The 10,554-nt window shown below is 38.7% G+C and overlaps 1 protein-coding gene across 1 annotated transcript in view; it reads left to right on the top strand.

Annotated features, from left to right (window-relative positions):
- The first annotated feature begins 2,379 nt into the window (after positions 1-2,379).
- Positions 2,380-10,554, top strand: part of LRRIQ3 (leucine-rich repeats and IQ motif containing 3) — a 95,796-nt gene continuing 87,621 nt past the window's right edge. The window contains exons 1-2 of the mRNA XM_014544349.1: positions 2,380-2,628; positions 4,638-4,961. Coding sequence (XP_014399835.1) covers positions 2,380-2,628; positions 4,638-4,961 — 573 coding nt within the window. The remainder of the gene's footprint in view (positions 2,629-4,637; positions 4,962-10,554) is intronic.

Here is a 10,554-nt window from a genome sequence, read left to right as displayed (position 1 = left end):
AGAGAGCGGGCCTAAGCCAGCAGGTGGACATCCTCTGAGGGGTCCCAGACTGCAAAAGGGCATAGGCCGGGCTGAGGGACCCCCCTGAGTGCACAAATTTTTGTGCACCAGGCCTCTAGTATATTATAATTGCTAATTATCTCTTTAGAAAATAAATATTTATAACAGTTGAATCCCTCTATTGCACCTTAATTTTTTAGCTGCATTTTTTAGCCCTTCCCACAAAAAATACCACTTTCCTGAACTAGGAGTTCATAATTCAAATAATTTCTTTATTGAAAACTAGAGGCCCAGTGCACAAAAATTTGTGCACTCGGCCAGCCTGGATGAGGGGATGATGGCTGTTTGCAGCTGGTCACACCCCCTTCAGGGTGGGGGTCCCCACTGGGGTGCCTGGCCAGCCTGGATGAGGGGATGATGGCTGTTTGCAGCTGGTCACACCCCCTTCAGGGTGGGGGTCCCCACTGGGGTGCCTGGCCAGCCTGGATGAGGGGATGATGGCTGTTTGCAGCTGGTCACACCCCCTTCAGGGTGGGGGTCCCCACTGGGGTGCCTGGCCAGCCTGGATGAGGGGATGATGGCTGTTTGCAGCTGGTCACACCCCCTTCAGGGTGGGGGTCCCCACTGGGGTGCCTGGCCAGCCTGGATGAGGGGATGATGGCTGTTTGCAGCTGGTCACACCCCCTTCAGGGTGGGGGTCCCCACTGGGGTGCCTGGCCAGCCTGGATGAGGGGATGATGGCTGTTTGCAGCTGGTCACACCCCCTTCAGGGTGGGGGTCCCCACTGGGGTGCCTGGCCAGCCTGGATGAGGGGATGATGGCTGTTTGCAGCTGGTCACACCCCCTTCAGGGTGGGGGTCCCCACTGGGGTGCCTGGCCAGCCTGGATGAGGGGATGATGGCTGTTTGCAGCTGGTCACACCCCCTTCAGGGTGGGGGTCCCCACTGGGGTGCCTGGCCAGCCTGGATGAGGGGATGATGGCTGTTTGCAGCTGGTCACACCCCCTTCAGGGTGGGGGTCCCCACTGGGGTGCCTGGCCAGCCTGGATGAGGGGATGATGGCTGTTTGCAGCTGGTCACACCCCCTTCAGGGTGGGGGTCCCCACTGGGGTGCCTGGCCAGCCTGGATGAGGGGATGATGGCTGTTTGCAGCTGGTCACACCCCCTTCAGGGTGGGGGTCCCCACTGGGGTGCCTGGCCAGCCTGGATGAGGGGATGATGGCTGTTTGCAGCTGGTCACACCCCCTTCAGGGTGGGGGTCCCCACTGGGGTGCCTGGCCAGCCTGGATGAGGGGATGATTGCTGTTTGCCGCTGGTCACACCCCCTTCAGGGTGGGGGTCCCCACTGGGGTGCCTGGCCAGTCTGGGTGAGGGGCTGAGGGCTGCTTTCAGGCTGGCGGTTGTTGACTGAAGCTCCCAACCGCTCCTTTTTTTTCTCTTTTTTTATTTTATTCTGGGCCAGCTTTAGCTCTGGCTCTAGCTCTGAGGCTTCGTATCTGGTTTGTTTGCCGTTCTATAATCGAAACAATGTATAACTTCAGCTCTGAGATCCCGGCAGGCTGAAAGCTGGTTTCTGGGGTTTTGTTTAGCTTCTTATTTGCAACATAGTACATAGTTGCTTAGAGTTGCAACTCAGAGGCCGGCAAGTCAGGCGGGGAACGTTGGAGTCTGCAGTCACTGGAGCAAGCAAGCCTCATGTTCGCTTCTCAGTGCATGGCTGCCGGCCGCCATCTTGGCTGACAGTTAATTTGCATAAGGATATGCTGATTAGCCAATGGGAAGGGTAGCGGTCGTACGCTAATTACCATGTTTCTCTTTTATTAGTGTAGATATCTTTTAACAAAAACTATTATACAAGGTCAGCTAAGGTATAGTTTCTGTTGTTTTGTTGTCTTGCCAACAGTTGATGTTTTCATATCAACTATTTTACTGAATTTCATTTTCTCTAAGTATTTTAGGAATAGGAAAGTTTTTCATTCTCTTACTGGTTAATTTATTGATGAGGACAAAAATACAGTTTTGAGTTGTAGTTATATAAATGTTAGACATTTAAGATGCTTTAAGATAGATTTTATGGAAATTAGATTTTTTTACAAAAATTAACTTAGTTTCTACCCATTTTTATCACTATTAGCAAATGTTTTTTATTTTCATACTAGAGGCCCAATGCATGAAATTTGTACAAGGGCCTTGGCCCTGGCCCCCGCCCACCACCGCCACAGCCTGGGGCCTCTGCCACCTTTACCTCGGCCCCCACCTGCTGCGGCTTTGTCTGGAATGATGTCCGGTCCAATTAGCATATTGCATTTTTATTATTATAAATGGATTTGTTTGAAAGGAGAAAAAAACATTTTAAAAGGAATTTATCATTTTTTTCTAGATGTTTCATGCAACTGTCACAAAAGAGCTAATCAGTCATAAAGAATGGAGTCACTATAATGAAAACATAATAGAAGATCAGAAAGATTTTGTTTTTGTGAAGTTCACTGGTCTTCATTTAAAATCTATGGAAAATTTGCAATCTTGTATCTCTCTTAAAATATGCATCTTCTCAAACAATTTTATTACCAATATTAGTCCACTTGGGAGTTGTATAAAATTAGTCAAACTTGACCTCCATGGGAATCAGGTAAGCAATAGCCATTGCAGATATTTTCAGATACGTGAAATTGTATTTAATAAGCATTATTGATCCAGATAGTCTTTTATATAAAACATAAAAATAAATAAAAATATGAAATGTAGATATGTAAAATTTCAAATATAAGCAAAAATTTTAATTTAAAATCATATAAAATAAACTGTGATTTAATTTACTTTACTTCTTAAAAACATAGTCTGGGTTGGGAATACTTCTTGCTCCTTAATTATTTTTTTAAATGATATCTAACTGATGTGTAACATTATATTAATTTCAGGTGTACAAAATAGTGATTCAATATTTGTACATATTGTGAAATGATCACCACAATATTCTATTTAATGTTCATAACCACTTGGTTACAAATCAGATTTGCAAATATTTTCTTCCATTTGGTTAATTGCCATTTCATTTTAGTGATAGTATCCTTTGCGATGCAGAAGTTTTTCATTGTTATTTAGTCTCGTTTGTTTATTTTTGCTTTTGTTGCCTTTTGTCTTTGTTTCAGATGTAAAAAACAAAAAAAAAACACAAAAAAATATCACTAACATGACTAAGACTGACATTAAAGAAAACATCGTCTGTGTTTTCTGCTATGATTTTTATGGTTCCAGGTTTTACCTTCAAGTCTTTAATCCATTTTCAGTTAATTTTTGATTATGGTATAAGATGGTGGTCCAGTTTTATTCTTTGCCATGTGTCTGTGCAGTTTTCCCAGCATCATTTATTGAAGAGACTGTCCTTTCCTGATCATTGGATTTTCTTGACTCTTTTTGTTGCAAGTCAGTTGACTATAGATGTGTGCATTTATTTGTGAGCTCTTTATTCTGTTCCATTGAACTGTGTGCCTGTTTTTATGTCAATACCATATTTTTTGATTACTAATCCTTTATTATGTAGTTTGAAATCAGGGAATCTGTTGCCTCCAGCTTTGTTCTTCTTGTCTATTCAGGTTCCATTCAAATTTTAGGATTGCTTGTTTTATTTCTGTGAACAATGCCATTGACATTTTTGAAAGGGATTGCATGGAATCTGTAGAATGCTTTGGGTATTCTTAATAATATTCTCCCAATCCTTGGACATAAAATATATTTTTATTTATGTGTGTCTTCAATATTTTTATAATGTCATATAGGTTTCAGTGTACATAGATATTTTACCTTTTTGGTTAAAATATTCCTAGGTATTTTGTGGTGCAATCATAGATGGAATTTTCTTAATTCCTCTTTCAGATAGTTTGTCATTAGTGTATGAAAATACAAAAAACATATATTTTTTGGAATTTTTTTATTTTTATTGAATTTATTGGGGTGACACTGTTTAATAAAATTATACAGTTTTCAGGTGCACAGTTCTACCACACTGTATTATGTATACTGTATTGTGTGTTCACCACCCCAGTTAAGTCCCTTTCCATCATCATTTATCTCCCCTATATACCCCTCCACCTTTCCCCCTTCTCCAGGTAATCACCACACTATTTGTCCCTCTCTATGAGTTTCTTTTTTTTTTCTCTCAATCCCTCCTCCCAACCCCAAGAGCTCTCAGCATGCTATTTATCTGTGAGTTTGTCTCTATCATAAGTGGATGTAGAATTAGTCAAAAGCTTTTTTCCTGCCTCTGTTGAAAGTTTCATATAATTTTTATATTTATTTAGTGTGATGTTATCACATTGTTTGATTTGACTTTTCAATTCTTTTTGTAAAGAAAGTATTTTAGAGAGGTTTAAAGAGTCAGCCTATTACAAAGGCATTTTTACTGGATGAAGTATGTATGTTTATTAATTCAATTATATTAATAATGATAGTTATTTAACTACGTCATATTAAGTTTGTATACTAGTCATCATTTGAATAATTAGAAGTTATGTTTTTGTTTACTAATGAGAAAGTTTCCATTTGGGAAAATATTGAATTTTAGAGTATGTTTAATATATTTCATTTTCTAAGCAATTGATATAAATTTTATATATGTATTTATTATTAATAATATTTCAGATAAAGAGTCTACCAGATGTCAGATTTTGGAGTAGATTAAAAGGCCTAAAACTTCTCTATCTTCATGACAATGGGTTTGCAAAGTTAAAGAATGTATGCATGTTATCTGCATGTCCAAGCCTCATTGCCCTCACTTTATTTGATTGTCCAGTAAGCCTTAAAAAAGGATATAGACATGTTCTTGTCAACACTATATTGCCTCTCAAAGCATTGGATCATCATGTTATTTCTGATGAAGAAATAATTCAGAACTTTCATCTTCCTGAAAGATTCAAAACATATAACCATCGGCTTTTCTTTAATTTCTGCCCTCCTTTGAAAAAGGTAAATGGTTTCTTTATGGTTTGTTTTAAATAAATTTATAGAAATGAAATTTTAGCTTCTAAGTTTCATATCAAAATTATATAAAACTAATATTTTGCAACATTTATATAAGATATCATATACTAATGATACATTAGTAATGTGTTATATGTGAATTTATTAAAAAGCTTGTATGTTTACTGCATAAAAATTGTTGAGCAGAAAAATACCAAATTGTAGAGAAACAAATATAATGTCTCCATTATATTTTAGTAGCTTTAAGTATTTATAGCTTACATACTGTAAAATTCCCTTATTTTACATATGTGATTCAATGATTTTAATAAATTAACAGTGTTATATAACCATCTTCAAAATTCAATGTTTTACCATTCTAAAAATTTCTTTCCCATTTGCAGGTAATCCCTACTTCAACACCCAGCCCTAGGTAACACTGATTGTTTTCTGTCTCCATAAATTTCCTTTTCTAAGCATTTAATGGAGAGGAATTGAAACGTGGGGTTCGGGGTGCAGATTTCTTTTTGTGAGCCCTGGTCCAACGAAGTTTGAAGAATAAACTTGTGGACTAAAGGCTTCTTTAATAAAAATGTAGAAGTTTATTGGAAGCATATACAAACTCCACCTGAGAGAGCAGGGGCCCTCAAATGGGGAAAGCTCGCTCTCTCTCTCTCTCTCTCAAAAATCTAAATCCAAAAACCTATCATCTAAAATCTGTCCTGTGTTCCTTTGTCTGCGATTTACATATGCTGTAGTTCTGTACCTTCCTTAATTTAGGACCCCCTTGCTTTCCTCATTGCTCATTCTGCTACATAGTATCAGTTTCAAAGCTTAAAGCCCACAGCCCATGTGGTGTCCCTATCTTCCTCTCCCCTTTATCTTGCAACATTCCTCTGTCCTCTATAAGATAAGCATTTTGGCATCTCCAAGCCCTCATCTATGCATTCCTCTCCCATGGACCCTCTCTTATCTCCTAAGACTCCCTGTCCTGGCTCTAAATTTCTTTCAGAATCATACAATAAGTAGTTGTTTACATCTGCCATCTTTCACTTACTGTGATGGGTTTGAGGCTCATTAATGTAACATGAATCAGTAGTTTGTTCCTTTCGATTGCTGAGTAATATTTTATTATACGAATATAGTGTATTTTCTTTGTGCATTCATCAATTGATGGGCATCTGGATTATTTCCAGTTTTTGCTATTATGAATAATGCTGCTATGAACACCTATATACATGTCTCTATTTAGACATAAGGTTTCATTTTTCTTGGGTAGATTCTTAGGAGTGCAACTGTTGGATTATATAGTAATTTTATGTTTAACTTATTCAGAAACTGAATTTGCTTTCTAAAAACCAGAAACCACCAGTCCATGAGGGATCTAGTTTCTTTATGTCTTTGTAAACTCTTAGTATTTTCTGTCTTTTCTATTACAGACATTCTTTTTTTTTTTTTTGGAGTCATATATGAGCGTTTATTCCAATACTGCCAGCAGCATGGGAGAACAGCAGGTCATCCACTAAAATCTGCTCTCACATTCTTTTATTTTTTAATTTACTTTTTAAAAAAATTACCTTTATGCACTATAGATATTCTAATAGGTGTGAAGTGATATTTCATTTATGGTTTTAATTTTTATTTCCCTGTGAGTAATGATGATAAGCATGTTTTCATCTGCTTATAACTACTCATATATCTTCTTTTGTGAAATGTCTATAGAGATTTATTTTGCCCATTTTTAAAGTGGGCTGTTCGCCTTATAGTGTAGATATCTGGGTATAAGTTCTTTATCAGATATATGAATCACAAATATTTTCTGCCATTCCATTGCTTGTCTTTTATTTTTCTTAATGGTCTCTTTTGAAGCAGAAAGTTTTGAGTTTTATGAGGTTCTATTTTATGAATAATTTTTTTATGCATCATGCTTTTGGTGTTGTATTTAAGAACTCTGCCTAATTCCAGGTTTTAAAATGTTTCTTTTACATTTTATTCTAGAAGTTTAATAATTTTAGTTATGAAATTTATTTTTTATTAATTTTTTAGAGAGAGGAAAACAGAGGAGAGAGAGAGAGAGAAAGAGAGAGAGAGAGAGAGAGATACATCCATCTGTGGCCTCTCGCCTGTCAGACGCATAAGCCCCAACCTGGGATGGAATCCACAACCTAGGTATGGGGCCTGACGAGGAATCAAACCTTACACTGTTAGTGTACCAGATGATGCTCCAAACAACTGAGCCACACTAGGCAGGGCTAGTTAAGAAATTTAGATCTATGTTTTATCGTGAATGAATTTTATTCATGTTACAAAGTAAGGGTTTAAGTTTATATTTGCATGTTGATATTCTATTATACCAACACAATTTGTTGAAAAGATTTTTCTTTCCCTAGTGAAATGTCTTGATATGTATCAAAAATAAATTGGTCATAAATGTAAAGGTTTATTTCTGGACTCTCAGTTATATCCCAGGCATTGCCACACAGTCTTCTTTACTTTAGCTTTGTAGTTAAATTTTGAAATAGGAAAGTCTGAGTCCTCCAACTTTGCCTTTTCTCCCCCAATATTGTTTTGGCTATTCAAGGCCCCTTGAATTTACAAATGAATTTTAGAATCAGCTTATCAATTTTGACGCCGATTCTTGCTGTGATAGTGATAAAGATTCTATTGAATTTATAGATCAATTTGTGGAGAATTGCCAATATTTTGAAGATTGAGTATTCTCATTCTTGAGTGTGAACGGTCTCAGAGTTTATTTAACTCTCTGAGCAATGCTTTGTAATTTTCATTGTACAAGTCTTTTTTGTTAAAGTTTTTTTGGTATTTTATTTGACATTGGGGATGGAATTATTTACTTAATTTTATGTTTGGATTAGATTTTGCTAATATATGTAAATACAATTGATGTTTTCATTTAACCTTATATCCTGCTACTTTCCTATTCTCATTTATTACTTCTGGAAGTTTTTTGTTGAATCAGAATAGTTGTTTTTTCATTGAAAGCATAACTTTTCTTTTTTCAAGTTTTTCATATTTGAATGAATGCATTAGGAAATAGTTTATTTTTTTCAATGCCTTAAGGGGCAACTTAGATGAATAATCCTATATAATAAAGAGGTAATATGCAAATTGATCCTCATGCCCTCACAAGATGGCTGCCTATGACCAGGCCAGCAGGGGGGTTAGTGAGGGACGACCAAACAACTGAATATCCAGGCTGCGTGGGGCAACCAGGCCAGCAGGGGGGGCCATTGGGGGCAACCAGGCAGGCAGGTAAGCGATTAGGAGCCAGCGGTCCAGGTTTGTGAGAGGGATGTCTGACTGGAGGTTTAGGCCCCATCCCTGGGATGGGGCCTAAACCACCAGTCAGACATCCCCTGAGGAGTCCCAGATTGGAGAGAGTGCAGGCTGGGCTGAGGGGACCCCCTTCCCCTCCCCCATGCACAAATTTTGCGCACCAGACCTCTAGTCTATATAATAAAAACCCAGTGGTCGTAACACCATAATGACCAAAGACCAGTCACCAGGAGGTGCATTGATGGGTCCCGTGGTGCTGGCGGGATTTGACACTGTGTCTTGTGGTGCGGGACTTGACACTGCATCCTGCAGTGCGCCAGGTCTGGGTTTCCCATGATTTTGCATGCTGGACCCCTAGTGAAGAGTACAAAATATTCAATTCTTAAATCATTAATTTGGTGACATAAACATACATGTTCATATCATCATTTTACATTGATTTATTTAAATGTTGAAAGAAGCTATTGGAAAACTTTAGTTACAGGCTACAAAATCCTTAAATGGATAGATAATAATATGAGAAAAAATACTTCATGGCATATGAATATTGAAACAAATACGTTATATAACAGTTCAAAAGAGATGGTTAGCTCTTAAAGTATAGCAAGTAAAAAAGCATTATTCAGAACACTGTTTATAATATTCTCTAAGTATATGTAAACCTATGTAGAAATGCTTTGAAATTTGACAAAGAATAGAAAATCATTTGAACAGTCGTGATCACATCTGAAAGTGATTGTGCATGTTAAGCTTAGAGACCTGGAAGACTTTTAAAATTTTATGAGATATTTTTATTTAACAAAATTTAAGTATGCTAATTATCCTATATAATTAAAGGTTAATATGCAAATTGTCCCCTTGGGAGTTTGACCGACCAGGAGTTCAACCACTCGCTATGATGTGCATTGACCACCAGGGGCAGTGCAGAATGGAGGAAGATCCCAGTCGGCAGCCAGCAGCCGGGGGAAGGAAGGCCTAGAGACCCTACCCGTACATGAATTTCCTGCACCTGGCCTCTAGTTTTGTAATAATAGTTTTAAAAATTAGGGACATAAAAAATGAGCCAGTATTTATCTCTTAACTTGGGCCCTAAAGGAATAATCATTTAGGTATTCTCATTGTGTCATATGGTGTAACCAAATTTAGGAACATACCTGACCCTTTTAAGGACAATCAAAATGTCTGAGGTTCATTTAAGGAATTAATGGGAAGTTGGGTGGAGAGTATAGAACAGAACCTTGAATGACATACCAAGAAGTTTAGATTTCTTAATGAATGCAGTGAAGAACTATTGAAGTTATTTGAGTAGGAAAATTAGAGTGAATTTGTCATGTTTGTTACTATATGAATTAATGGTATTGACAAAGTTTTTTAAAGGAAATTAATCCAGTATTTTACTAGCAGATTAATAGTGGTTAAGGGACAGATGATGTCAAAGAGATCAATTACTGTAGGCCGAAGATGATGTGATTAGGGTTGATATAGGCCAGTGATGGAGAACCTATGACACGCGTGTCAGAGGTGACATGCGAACTCATTTTTTTGGTTGATTTTTCTTTGTTAGATGGCATTTAAATATATAAAATAAATATCAAAAATATAAATCTTTGTTTTACTATGGTTGCAAATATCAAAAAAATTCTATATGTGACACGGCACCAGAGTTAAGTTAGGGTTTTTCAAAATGCTGACATGCCAAGCTCAAAAGGTTCGCCATCACTGATATAGGCAGAAAGCCAGTGACAAAGAAGAAGACAGTGTAGTGGGCAGACACTCAGTAAAAAGTATTGTGGTTTATATATTTTAGACTTTCATTTTTTTCACCAAATATACTAGTACTAGAGGCCCGGTGCACAAAAATTTGTGCACTCGTGGGGGAGAGGGCGTCCCTAAGCCCGGCCTGTGCCCTCTCGCAGTCTGGGACCCCTCAGGAGATAATGACCTGCTGGCTTAGGCCCACTCCCGGGTGGCAGAGGGCAGGCCCAATCCCTAGGTACAGCCCCTGGTTGGGCTTAGAGCAGGGCCGATTGGGGAGTTGGGGTGCCACCCCCTGTAATGCACAGAGCAGGGCGGATTTGGAGGTTGCAATGCCACCCCTAGTCACACTCAGGGTAGGGCTGATCAGGGGGTTGGGGCGCTGCCCCCTGTCACCCACAGAGCAGGGCCCATCAGGGGGGTTGGGGCTCCGTACCCTGTCACACACAGAGCAGGGCCGATCAGGGGGTTGGGGTGCCGCCACTGTCACACTCAGGGCAGGGCCGATGGGGAGGTTATGGCTCTACCCTGTCACACACAGAGCAGGGCC

This window comes from Myotis brandtii, unplaced genomic scaffold, assembly GCF_000412655.1.
Source record: "Myotis brandtii unplaced genomic scaffold, ASM41265v1 scaffold36, whole genome shotgun sequence".
Lineage (NCBI taxonomy): Eukaryota > Metazoa > Chordata > Mammalia > Chiroptera > Vespertilionidae > Myotis > Myotis brandtii.
This window is presented reverse-complemented; position numbering and strand designations above follow the sequence as displayed.